At 36.9% G+C, this 13,889-nt stretch overlaps 2 protein-coding genes across 2 annotated transcripts in view; one reads left to right on the top strand and one right to left on the bottom strand.

The window, feature by feature from the left end:
- The window catches only part of TMEM62 (transmembrane protein 62), a 47,594-nt gene extending 36,292 nt beyond the window's left edge, over window positions 1–11,302 (bottom strand). The window contains exon 1 of the mRNA XM_072962589.1: window positions 11,285–11,302. The gene's annotated coding sequence lies outside the window, so the exon portion shown is untranslated. The remainder of the gene's footprint in view (window positions 1–11,284) is intronic.
- Window positions 11,303–11,465: 163 nt separating this feature from the next.
- The window catches only part of UBR1 (ubiquitin protein ligase E3 component n-recognin 1), a 113,453-nt gene continuing 111,029 nt past the window's right edge, over window positions 11,466–13,889 (top strand). Inside the window, exon 1 of the mRNA XM_031672882.2 lies at window positions 11,466–11,667. Coding sequence (XP_031528742.1) covers window positions 11,587–11,667 — 81 coding nt within the window. The 5' untranslated portion in view covers window positions 11,466–11,586. The remainder of the gene's footprint in view (window positions 11,668–13,889) is intronic.

Raw genomic sequence — 13,889 nt, forward strand, 5'->3', positions numbered from 1 at the left:
CCTCCCTGCTCCACCGAGGCTTTGGAGCTATGTGAAGAGAGACCTGAGCTTTCCTGTCAGGAATACTGTAATAATGGGATTAAGGCATCTGATGTGCGGGGACTGGGAGGAAAAACTTCATCTACCCTCTTAGGTTCAGGTTTTGGGGGCCTGTGAATAAAATAGAAAAAAGACTGACAGAAGAAAAATACAAATGTATTAAATTTTTTATATGCATAGGAATTCACAAAAAAAGAAGTACAGAAGCAGTTAGACTTGGGAGTGTGTATATATCTTTCTTACTAAAGAAAGGGCTTGGGCTTCAAGGGAGATCAATTGCGGGGAAGTAACTAGGGAAATATATGGGGGAACTAACAGAAGATAAGGGTTTTTGTTGTTGTTTGTTGTTGTTGTTTTAGTAAGATTTGTCTATGCAGGCTCATCTTGGTCTGGTTCTGCCTCTGGTGATAAGGGTCTCTTCATCCTCGTCCAGGAGAGGAAGGGAGGAAATTTATGCCACCTTCATAAAGGGAAATTTATGTCCTGCTTTTGGGTAGATAAGGGCAGAGAACTCTTCCTGTATCTGTTGACTATTAATTGCCTTTAGTTCAAAATAATCTTTATGCTAAAATCATACTGTAAGTTAGTATACCCTGATTCCCTTCATGGCACTATTTCTAACATAATTTTTATTTTACTGAACACTATACATGCAATTACTTTAAAGAAGCAATATTTCAATATATCTGCAACTAAGAAAATGGGGTGTTTGACTACTAAGGAAATGTTGGGTCACATGTGCTCCACTTTCCAGAGGAGACTTTCACTTCTGGAGCTCACTCTTTTGTTATCAACCTCTGTATCTCTCCTGACATGCCAGTGGTGATGCTTTTGGGCTTTCAGGATTAAGTGTTCTCCTACTGACTCCCATTGAGGAACAAGCCCTCTTTCACAACCACTACAAGAAATGCCCTCAAAGTCTACCTTCATTCATACTCCTAGAACCCATCCTCCCAAAACAACTATATCACAATTTTGGTTAGGTCAATACTCAGAGTTGACCTTAGTGTGACTATATAATTTCTGTTCAGAGCAGAGCTGTATAATCTTCTAGGACTTTCTGTAAAGGACCAGGTAGTATTTATTTCAGGCTTTGTGGGCCGTCTGGTCTCTGTAGCAAGTACTCAGCTCTGCTGTGGCAGCATGAAAGCAGCCTGAGACAAGTGGCAACGTTCCCACAAAACTTTATTTATGGACACTGAAATATAAATTTCAAATAACTTTCAGATTTCAGAAAATATTATTACTCTTTGATTTTTATGACCATTTAAAAATGTAAAAAACATTCTTAGGTCAGAGTGGTATAAACATAAGCACTGGGACGATAGTTTGCTGACTACTAGTACAGCTATTAGCAGATTATTTCCTTAAATCCCTTTATCTCATCAAATCACTGTGAACCTCTATGAACAAAAAGATATCTTTCATTACATGGGGGTGATTAGATTCAAAGATAACTTATTTTGAACTTTAAAACATAAAGCCCATCTGAAATGCAGCATTTCCCCTAATTATTCAAACACTATTAGACTCTTTCAGGAAAAACCTACAATGAGAACAAAACAAAATTAACAGTTTACTCTTAATAGTGATTGAAAATTTTGACATAGCCAACTAATGCAAATATAAATACACATAACGCCCCCCAAAACAACTCTGATATATGTTATTGAGAATGAGGTTATTGTAAGTCAAGACTAATTAATTTTAAAGCATCTTTGTACCCTTAAAGATTTTCATATATGTTGGCTTCTTGGGAAATTGGATGGCTAGGAAAAGGTTGTGTAAGTTAAGTGACATGGCATAAAATAAATTATTATAATATCCTTGCCTTTATGATTACTATAGGTTCTGCTGTAAAGTAGCTCCTAGGATTGTTATGCCACTGAATTTTACTTCTGTGGCCTTTTAATTAGTGTGACAAAAAGTGTATATATGTGTGTTTTTATGACAAGAACAGAACTTTTGGGTAAATTTACCCAATTGTGTCACATCTTTTTTATAACAGTCTGAAAAAAATAAACTAATTTCACACTCATTTCCTCTTTTTTCTTCCTCATGATGTTAAGAGCTTACTTCTCTATTTCCATTAACTTTCCTTTATCCCATTCTTTCACTCTTGTCTGCTCATTTCCCCTTCTCCTTATTTTGTCTAATGCCTGGAAGGTCATTAGACTCTCTGTCATCCAACTCCACCTGCCCTTCCACAGAAGTCACAAGTCCTTGCTTTCTTTATGCCTCATCTCCATTTCCTTCACTCAGTTCTTCCTTTCTTTTTTTTACCCCCTGAAGTAACATTTATTGTGTTCTTATCTTTTTCATTCTTGTGCTCCAGTTGTGGCCTTAATGAAATAGTAGGGCAGTTTTGGAAATTTTATTTTCAATTGGGGACTGAACCCAGGAAATTGTGCATGCTAAGCATGTGCTCTACCACTGAACTATACCCATCCCCCCAATGTTGGAAATTTTAGGTAAAGATAACACACCTATTTAAGCCCCATGCAGCCTTTTCTAGGTCTCCCTGGTTTTTTATCCACACGATTAACCTCATTTAGCCAGCTCTTTTAGGTTATTTTATTACTTTGTTTATAGAGTCATTTTCCCACTACTACCACCCTCCCTTTGTCACTATCTCTTCTCCAGGAGCACCCTTGGTTTCAGGCTGAAACCATGCTCTTCAGGTTGTGGCTAAGAACCTCAGACAGATCTGTGTCGAAACTAGCTGTGCCACTTACTGGTTGTGTGACTAGGAAAATCTTGTGACTTTTTTGACCCACTGTTACCTCTAAAATGGGGACTATAGTAGTCTCTGCTTCACAAGACTGTTTTAAGGGGTAAATGAGATAATATGTTGGGGGTTAATGTATTTTTTATGGGCTCATTGCATAAAGCCCTTTCAGTCATCATCAGCTTGGGTTTGTCATTCCCCATATCTCTCAAAAGCTTAAGCTCTTCTGTATCTGTCTTTGCCATTCTCTTCCTGAGTTCCTAAACGTCCTTCTGTTCTGAGATCACCAGTTCTCACCTTTAAAGCTTCATGTATAAAGACAATAAATTATTTATGTCCTTGGAACATGTTAATATGGAATAGCCCATGTATAATTCAACTATAGTTCCTCTGGCCCAAGATAATACTACCAAATCCACATGCATCTTTTGGCAAGGAGTTTACTGTATTGAAATATAGTAAAAAAGTGGGAAAAAAAGTAAAATAAACGTTAAGGTAGGCACCTTGGCAGCCTCTTGGATCAATGGAGCATACCAAGCAAGGGTTAAAGAGGAAATGATGAAAGAAAAAAAGAGTTGTATTTGATGATGCTTTGCAGTCAGAATTAGTCTGGAGAACTGTGTTTCATCTTCCCTTACCATCACTGTGAAATAAGGAAGAAGAAAGCCCAGCTTGGGGCTTCAGCCAACCAGATAGTAATTTTACTATTTACACCACTACTACCTCTCTGTTACCTGCTGGTTTTTGCCAACAGATAACTTAAACAGATACTTGGTTTTTGAACTTAATCAATAAATCAAGTATCTGTAACAACACAATATATTTGTACAGCACTTGATAAAAGACAAAGTAGTTTCACTTACATTTTCATGTTTATTTCTTGCAACTACCAAATCAGGGAAATTTTTTCATCACAGTTAAGAGATTAAGAAAATTGAGGCTCAGAGACTCTGAGACTTGCCTACTACCTTGCAGGTAGGAAGTGGTGAAATCAGGATTCAAATGCCAGATATTTTGGGTTTTACAGTCTTTCCCATGTCACACAGTCTTCCAAGAATGCAGGCTAAACTGAAGAAGGTAAGATTTGCTTTCGGGTTTTTTTAGCTGCCTTTTTTCAGCCCTTTTTCCCCTCACCATTCCTATCTGTGTTGGCAACCATGATGTGCCAACCAGCTCCCCCTTCAGGGACAAAGGACTTTCTTCCCTAGCTTCTCTGAGTGTTGCTGCCTATATTGCCTCAGTGGGAAATTGCCTCTGCTGAAGAGGTGCCTTGCTCAAGGTGACCCCTCTCGTCAGGGCTGCCCACATCTAATGACCCATCACTGTGAGGGTACAAAGGCCTACCCACCCTGGAAGAGTTAGTCCAGCTTCAGAAATCCCCAGGGAGTGGGTTGAGGCCATCACTGAGGTTGCACTGCAGCTCAGCTTCTCCCTCAGCCCAATCATATTTCTTTCTCTTTCTTTCCCCATCCTACAGGTTTTGATCCCAAGAATTCTCTCTAATAAACCTGTATGCTAATCTCTGCTTCACAGTCAGTTCCTTTTGAAACCCAACCTCTAACAATATGTACAATTCCAAAGAACTTGGATTTCAGGCATCTGATACAAACTAAAAGGCTTACTCTACTAACAGGTAATCTGATAAGAAGTTATCTTCTTCAAATATAACTTGCATTTTAATAGGGTCTCAGGCTGAAGTCTAAGATACCTATGACGAAGCCTCTAACGATGAAATAAATATAAATGCTTCTAACCTAGGTATGGAAATTATTGTGGGACCAATGCATATTTTGTGTTGATTTTTTAGACTGTATTTTAAGAACCACTTATAAATTTCAATTACAATAATTTGTATCAGTGTAGTATTTTAGTCTTTTCTCAGTTTTTTCAGAAATACTGAGCATCCATGATACGGCAGGCAGCCACTGTGTGCTCTGATTACCAAGCAACTCCTGCTCTCAAGAAGTTCACAGTCTAGCAAGGTCAGCGGTTATCTAATAACTCCTAGTCACATGATAAGTGATGGGCCAGAGCTATTTAACATGCGATGAAAGCACAGGGGGAGCATTTCTACCTGCTGGAGAATGAGAGAAACAGAAAACTTCTCAGAGGAAGTCATATATAAGCTGATCCCTAAAGAATAAGCAGAAATCTCTTCTTAGAAGGAGTTGTGGTGAAGGAGGTGGGCACTCTAGGCCAAGGGACTACCTATGCAAAAGCACAGAAGTGTAAGAGTGTGTAGTGTGTGGGAAATACAGTATGGATAGTTTAAGATGAGGGTGGCAAGGAGGTAAGACTAGCCAGGTTGAGAAGGGCTTTGAATGTCATACTTAAGGTTAAATTTTATCCTCTAGCACTATCATCTAATATATTTAGGTAAGAGAGTCACATGACCAGATTTATATGTGAGAATACTTCTGGCAGGAGAATAGAGGATGATATTAGCAAGAGAGTGGAAATAAGGAGACCAACTAGGAAGGTTACTCTTCCCTAATCTTGATAAGGAATATCAAGGATTTGTACCAGGTGGGAGGAATCACGGAGGCACTACTGTCATCCCATATAGAAATTATCCGAGAATGAGGTAAGATGTAATTACCCAGGGGCTCCCGGCTCTGATGGCTCATTAGGATCACTGGGGAGAGGTTTAAAAAAATGAACACTCGGGTCCCATCCCTTTCTATTTAAATCAGAATCACTAGTCTGAGGTCTGGCACTGGAATTTTTAAAAAGTTCTCAGGTGATTCTAAAGTGAAACCAGGGTTGAAAACCTTCAGCACAACCCATAAATGAAGAGTCTAAGGAAAACGTAGTTCTGAGCATGGCTGTCCCAACTGACTGCGTCATCCTGAGGCATCCAGAAAGTGTTAGTTGTTGACAATATTTCAAAAGGTAAAACAGCACCTGAAAAAAATGACTCTGCAGCTTATTTACTCATAAAAGTTACTGTGAACTGATGCTAATTAAGAAAAGAAGTATGTCTTTGCATAAGAATCAAAGAAATTCATAATTCCATTATAAACTAGGCCAAGCCACACTTTGGTTTAGGTCAGAAAAGAACAATGATAATTCATAACTTTTTATCTATTTTATCTGGTTCATTGCCCTGTAAAATGTCTAATATGAATGTACAAGGATGTTAAATGTGTGCCAGATAACCCATGAATATCTTTGTTTCTTTAATAATAGACATTTATATTATAACATAGAAAATGGTAAAAGAGACTTAATTTTTTTTTTTTAAATAGGAGGTAGGAAAGTGAAGTGGTTAAAAAATTTTGAAGCCAGTCAGACCTAGGTTTTGAATCCAGGTTTAGTTACTTATTAATTGCAGGTTTGAACAAGCAACCTCGCTTGTTCAAACTATAATTTCTTTGACTGTACAAATAGTGATAATAAAAATTACATCACAGGATTGTTTTGAGAGTTATACTTTAAAATGCATCTACAATCTTTTAACATAGTACACAACTGGCTAGATCAGAGAAAAGACATTATCAAATAGGTTTTTGAGCTGGACAGATTGGGTATTTATCTATGTATCTATCTATTTGGGTATTTGGTATCCTATTTATCTTTAAAAAGAGGTATATTAAAAAAACAATTTAAACAATTAATAAATCGTTACTGTAAGAAAAACTAGAAAATACTGAAAGGAGAAAATAAAATTTCCACAATTCTGCAACCCAGAGATAAGAGTAATATTTTAGTGACTAGTATTCTTCATTAAATACTTAAGTGCATCTTTCTTTCAAAAATAGAATCATACTGTTTTAGTAACTTGCTTTTTCTACCCAATGACATATGTATAATCAGTATCTTCCCAAGTCAGTAAGAATGCCTCAACAACAGTAGCTCTCAAATTGTAGTCTCAAGATCCTTCTATACTCTTAAAAATTGGGGGCCTGAATGATCTTTTCTGTAAGCTGTATCTATTGATATTTCCTGCATTAGAAACTAAAACTGAGGAAGAATTTAAAATACCAGTTTGTATAAAATAACAATTACGCAGCAGCACTATGTACAATAGCCAAAACATGGAAACAGCCTAAATGTCCATCAACAGGTAACTGGATAAAGAAGATGTGGTATAGTTATACAATGGAATACTACTCAGCCATAAAAACTGAGAACATAATGCCATTTGCAGCAACATGGATGCCCCTGGAGAATGTCATTCTAAGTGAAGTAAGCCAGAAAGAGAAAGAAAAATACCATATGAGATCGCTCATATGTGGAATCTAAAAAACAAAAACAAAAACAAACAAACAAACAAAAACAAAGCATAAATACAGGACAGAAATAGACTCATGGACAGAGAATACAGACTTGTGGTTACCAGGGGGGTAGAGGGTGGGAAGGGATAGACTGGGATTTCAAAATTGTAGAATAGATAAACAAGATTACACTGTATAGCACAAGGAAATATACACAGAATGTTATGATAACTCACAGAGAAAAAAATGTGACAATGAGTGTGTATATGTCCATGAATGACTGAAAAATTGTGCTGAACACTGGAATTTGACACAACATTGTAAAATGATTATAAATCAATAAAAATGTTAAAAAAAATAAAATAACAATTACAACCTAGTACATGTTGACATAAATAACATTTATAAATGAAAAATAAGTTCTCCAAAACAAAAAAAAATTATTGAAAAGTGTGGCAATGTTTTACATTTTTGCAAATCTCTTTAACAGAAGACAGCTGGGTTCTCATATCTGCTTCTGCATTTAAACTATTGTGGTATGTTGTTTTGGTTCAAGTATATGAAGAAAATCTGGCCTCACATAGATACATAGTTGGAAGAGGGAGGAGTATTTTAATATTGTTTTCACATAACTATGGATATTCTTCTTTGAAACTACACCAGAACTGGGCCAATAGTAAAATCTTAAAGATCAGTTCAATGTGGAATCTGAAACTTTTGTACTCCACAATATTAAATTCTAATGATTTATTTAGCAACATGAACAGATCTTTTACCCATTCTGGATTTTGTAACATCCTGCATTTGTGATTTGGAAAATGTTGGTTCACAAGAGTTATACAGACCTTCCAAGTGTCAATGCTTTTCATTATACAATATCCAAAGCATACTTTTTAAAATTTTATTTATGCATTTATTTTACAGTGTCATGTTTTTAAAATTGAAGTATAGTTGATGTACAATATTATACATTATAGGTATACAATATAGTAACTCACAATTTTTAAAGGTTATACTCCATTTACAATTATTATAAAATATTGTTTATATTCCCCATGTTGTACAATGCATCCTTGTAACTTATTTTATACCTGATAGTTTGTACCTTTTGATGCTCCACCTCCATCTTCCCCCTCCCCCTTCCCTCTCCTTACTGGTAACCACTAGCTTCTTCTCTAAAACTGTGAGTCTGTTTCTTTCCTGTTATATACACAAGTTTGTTGTATTTTTTTAGATTCAACATGTAAGTGATATTTTACAGTATTTGTTTTGCTCTGTCTGAGTTGTTTCACTTAGCATAATGCCCTCCAAGTCCATCCATGCTGTACACCAGAAACTAATACAATTTTAAATCAACTGTACTTCAATTAAAAAGCAAGCAAACAACCCATTTAAAATATGGGCAGAAGAACTGAACATTTTTCCGAAAGAGGAAATGCAGATGGCCAACAGGCACATGAAAAGCTGCTCAACATCACCAATATCGGGGAAATGCAAATCAAAATTGCAATGAGATATCATCTCACACCTGTCAGAATGGCTATAATCAAAAAGAACACAAATAACAAATGTTGGCAAGGATGTAGAGAAAAGGGAACCCTTGTACACTGTTGGTGGGAATGTAAATTGGCGCAGCCACTATGGAAAACAATATGGAGGTTTCTCAAAAACCCCAAAGTAGAACCACCGTATGGCCCAGCAATTCCACTCCTGGGCATATATTGGAGAAAAACAAAAACATTAACTCAGAAAGATACATACACCCTGCTATTAACAGCAATGTTACTTATAGCTGCCAAGATATGCATCCTAAGTGCACATCAATAGATGAATGGGTAAAGAAGATGTAACATATATACACATGAAATACAACTCACTCATAAAAAAGGATATTTTCCCATTTGTGGGCCTTCATTCACTTTTTTTTTTAATTTCAAAAACCAGAATTTTATAACTGGCATAAACATTTCCATTGCATTAAAAACAACTAAATACCTAGAAATAAACTTAACCAAGGAAGTTATCTATACTCTGAAAACTAAAACATTGATGAAGGAAACTGAAGATGATACAAAGAAATGGAAAGATCTTGTGCTCTTTGACAAAGCACATATTTAAATACACCACCAAATTCACTGGAACTCTTGTCAAACTCACAGTGGCAGATACAAGCGCTCTGTAAAACGCTAACTTGACAGTTTGAATTTTATCGTAGACAAAAAGTGTTTTCCTTGAAGGGAAAGGCTTACTTGTTCATATTTGAGAAAAATGCTTGCCAAAAACCTAAGTCCGAATAGCCCTAGAGTATCCGTCAGTTGTTTTAAGTATATACGGTGTTCCATGAAAAAAGTGGCTGGCTCAAAAAAAAAGTAGCTGGCTCAATCCCAGAAGTACTTCTCTTCAAGTCAACTATCATACTTTTGTATACAGCAGAAAAGCTTTCTGTATCCTTCCCACTTTATCATACAGAATACTCAAAAGACTCAGAGGTTGAGATTTAATAAAATTGATAATTTTACTGTTTCATCAAGAACATTGTTAAGAGAAACAGGCTCCTTCCACTTTTTTTTTTTTTAACTGCAACAGCATGGCGGTGAAGAAAATACTAGTTAGTTTGGTGGCTAATTGATTTTGGTGCCACTGCCTTTATTTTATTTTGTGTTGAGGCCAGCAGTTTCATTTCTGTTGCTGTTTTGGGAAAATTACTGTTGCAAAACAGTAATTGCAAATACGAACATGGTCTTAAAAAAAAAAGGCATGTAACTTCTTTGCCATTACTATAAAAAGTTTTTACCTCACAAACTTTCTGAGTCTTGGGAACTCTCAGATGGGTCTGTGGACCACACTTTGAGAACTAATGTTCCACAAATTTTTAATGGCTACAGAGTATTACATTATATGTGTGACCACAGTTTATTTAGCCAGTGCCCTTTACTGAGGGCATTTGAGTTGTATCTAATTTTTCTGTATCACCAGTAATGATGTAAAAACTTCACTTGCATCCTGAATTATTTCCCTAAGATACAGTTTTTAAAATGGGATTGCTAGGCCAAAGAGTATGGGTTAAAAAAAAAAAGGTTCCTGAATATTGCTACACTGATTTCCTGTAGGTTTAACAATTTTCACTTGCATTTTACATAACAATATATATTTTTCCAGTTTACCAACAATATTGGGTATCTTTAAGAAAAAAAACTTATAAATGGAATCTACTTTTGTTTAATTTGCATTTATTTGCTTACTAGTTAGGTTTTTAAAAATATATTTCTAAAAATTGGTGAGTCTGTATTTTGCCTACGTTACTATCGGAATAGTCTTCTTTGAGATCTTATCCTTTGGTCTGTCATGAATGTTGCAGAAATTTCTTCCCAGTTTTGTTTACTTTTTAAACTTTGTGTATTTTTTTATATGTCTTTAATTTCGATGAAATTATCCAAGTTTTTTATATTGTCTGTTTTTGATATTTTCTATATTTCATATTTTCTGCCTTTTCTGTCATGCTTTAAAAAGCCTTCTCCATCCCAATATTATACAAATATTACTTAGTTCTTTACTTTAAAAAAAAAGCAATTAACGCCTCAATTCATTAGAAATTATTTTTTCTATACTATTTGAGGTAAAGACCAGACTTGTTTCCCCAAGTAGTTAAGTACTATTCTTTCCAGAGCATTAGAAGCTTTATCATTTTTCCTCTTTTGTTAAAAAATATATTTTGAAATTATTCTTTTCGTAAACAATTTAAAACAATACAGACAAAGCTAAAATAGCTATTGACCACCTTCCTCTCTGTTCCTAGAGCTATTATAGGTCTGTTCCCTTCCCTTTCAACCGTTTCTTTCCCATTTAAAATGTACTTAAGTGCCAAAATATCGTTTGTGGCAACTTGATTGCTTTTTCCTCCCACTTAATTTATCTTTATGTTTTCACATAGATCTATTTTGTTCTTTTTAAGAGCTGCATGACCTTCCATAATGCAGATGTACCCTGTTTATTTTGTCTTCCGTCTGCCAACGAATTACTAGGTTTCTAATTTTTCGTTATTTCTTCACCACCTCTTCGAAGAGCCGCTGGGGCCCAGGTTTTTTCTGCGCATGTGTAAATGCCCACAGGCTACACGCCTAAAAATAGATTATCTTTGAGTATTTTTTCAATTTGTAGGCTCTGGGGGACCACTGCAGACACGTCGGGAAGCAAAACACACCCAGAATAACAGCCACGCTAGAAAGAGTCCCACATCAGGTTCTCACTTTGTCCCGACAGTTTTCTTCCTTTTATAACGGACGCTGAATTTGTTTTTTACCTCGTAGATGCAACAGTTCCCCGAACCGAAACCAGATATACAACCACTCAGCCACCAAGCTCTGCGCCTAAGAATTTAGTAGAGAGAGAGAGAGAGAGAGAAAAAAAAAAAAAAAAAAAAGCTAGCCTACTAGCCGTGACTCCAGTTTCCGGGAACCGGGCCGGAAGCCGCTCTTCGATTCTGCGTCAAGCTCGACTTCAGGGGCTGTCGTAAAAGTGTCGCCCCTCATCTCCGGGACCGGCCACAGGTTTCCGCTCGCCGCCGGCCGGGGGTCTTTACTGCGGGCGTCAGTTTCCCTCAAGATGGCGGACGAGGAAGCTGGGGGCGCAGAGAGGATGGAAATCAGCACGGAGATGCCCCAGACCCCTCAACGACTGGCGTCTGTAAGTCCTTGTAGGCTGGTTCCTTTTGTCCCCCCGGCCCCCAGTCCCTCCCTGCCGCGCTCGGGAGGATGTGGGGCTTCATTCCTTATGGCGGCTATGGGGAGGGGGAGTCGTAGGGATTGATCTGGAAGGAAGCCACAGAATAAAAAGTTAGTCATCACCCCCATTCCTGTCTGCCAAGTCTACAGGATATAATGACACTGTCATTTATTAGTCGTGACGGGTTCAAGCATGTCTCTCTCCTGAAGTAGAAAGAACTGGTGATGTTTGTTATTAGGCAGTCTGGTGTAGGGGTTTGGAAGAAGAGCCATTTTCCGGTAAACGCAATGCTAACCCCTCTTGGTGATAGGAATTCAGGACGCAGCACCTAGTATTGCATAGCTGGCTCTGTGGGGCCTGATAGTGGCAGGGAGTGCTGCCACTGTTAACTCATGTCGAGATATGGGGTGTAGAATTTATGGTCCTTCATTGTAGTATCTTGAGAACCAAGCCTAATACTCAGTGGAGAAACCTATCATCTGTCATTGCTTTTTAAAGGTGAAGGAGAGACTTTCAGACATTTCAAGTCAGAGGGATACCATTAATTAATATCGGAATCTATACTTTGCCCTTGTATTTGGAGAAAAATGGGAGGGCTGAGATAGAAAATTTGAGTCAATAGTCTGGCTATAGGGAAAAAGCTGAAAGAGGAGGCTAAGAGATGGGGGCAACATTAGGGAATGCTCTGGATGTCCCCAGGCATCTAGTAGGGAGATATATAGGAAATATTAAACTATTGATCCCTGTGAGATGTTGGGAGTTTTATCAATTTGTCTTTATTGCTGCATATTGAGAAGTGTGGAATATACACCTCTTTCTAAAGTCTCTTTGGTTTGTAGTTTCAATAAAAGCATTTTTGAAGTATTTTAACCCTGCAGACACTTGAGCATTACTTTATGAGAGAATAGAGTGAGCTCCAGAAATAAGAATCCACTCTAGGGACTGGAGAGACTGACTGGGAGATGGAAATCAGGGTAGGGAGTTGAAATAAGGGTCTGGCCACCAACTAGGGCAGTGCTTGCAAACGTCCTCAACCCCGAATAGCAGTTCAGCCTCACTTCAGTGTATTAAAGGAGGAATCATCTGTTTGAAATGATAAGAATTGAGAAGATAGGGAAACTTTAAAAGCATCTGAAACATCTGGTCTTAATGGTAGCTGAGGTTTTTACATCTTTGAAGGAATGGAGAAACTGTGTTGTGGTCAGAAGTGTTACTGTAATTTTGTGTTGCTAAAAATGAGTAGTGATTTATTCAAAGCTTTGATATATTAATACCTTCCAGGTGGTACAGTAAAACCGCATCAGTCTAGACTCCACTTATTTGGAATCAGAGATAATGGTATAGGAATTGAGCTAGAATTATGTTGTAAAGTTCTTTACTTCAAGAAGTATTAGATTTCTTTGGGCAAAGCTTTGGGTTTTGCAAGATAGTAGATAAATGACAAAAGAATTGTAATAGCCTCAGGTAACTCACACTCTAATGACACTATAAGACAAGTGCTCAAATTTTAATACAAGATAAGGTGATGTAAGTGAATGAAGACCCATGACCTCAGGATCACTTTTTTGTCTTGGATCTCTCTTTTCTGTAGGACCCCAGACATCTTTCTACTTTCCTATTCTTTTGAAAAAATACTATCTTCAATTTTATCCTGACAGTGGAGTAAGATACTGGCTTTCCAGTTTACTTCTTATTTGTGATTAAGCAAAACAAGCTTGGCAATTCTTTAACATTTGAAGGATTTAAATTTTATATCACCATTGAGAAGCAGGGAAAACAGAAATAGTAAACATGGGACAGTTATAGAGGTTTAAGAAATCTCACCAATTCCATTAGAGTCTTGTCCCTGGTTATAGTTTGTTATCCTTAAATCAAACTTCCTTCTTAGACCCCAGATCATTTTTTCTGTGATATTGCTATCAACAAGCATGAAGCCTCAAATTCCTCATACCACATAACATGCAAATAGAGTGAAAAAATAGGTATGAATTATTGTACATTTATTATAATATGTTTATTATCATTGCTTAATAATCATTAGGGGAATTGATTCTGTAGGTCTGGAGTGGGGTCTGAGATTTTTCATTTTCACATGCATGCCCTGGAATGAAGTCCTGAACAGTGGGCCACACTTTGTGTAAGATTTAGCTAGAGACATTTGAAAATTCTCAGTATAGAGTTAA

This window comes from Vicugna pacos, chromosome 6, assembly GCF_048564905.1.
Source record: "Vicugna pacos chromosome 6, VicPac4, whole genome shotgun sequence".
In the NCBI taxonomy this organism is placed as follows: domain Eukaryota; kingdom Metazoa; phylum Chordata; class Mammalia; order Artiodactyla; family Camelidae; genus Vicugna; species Vicugna pacos.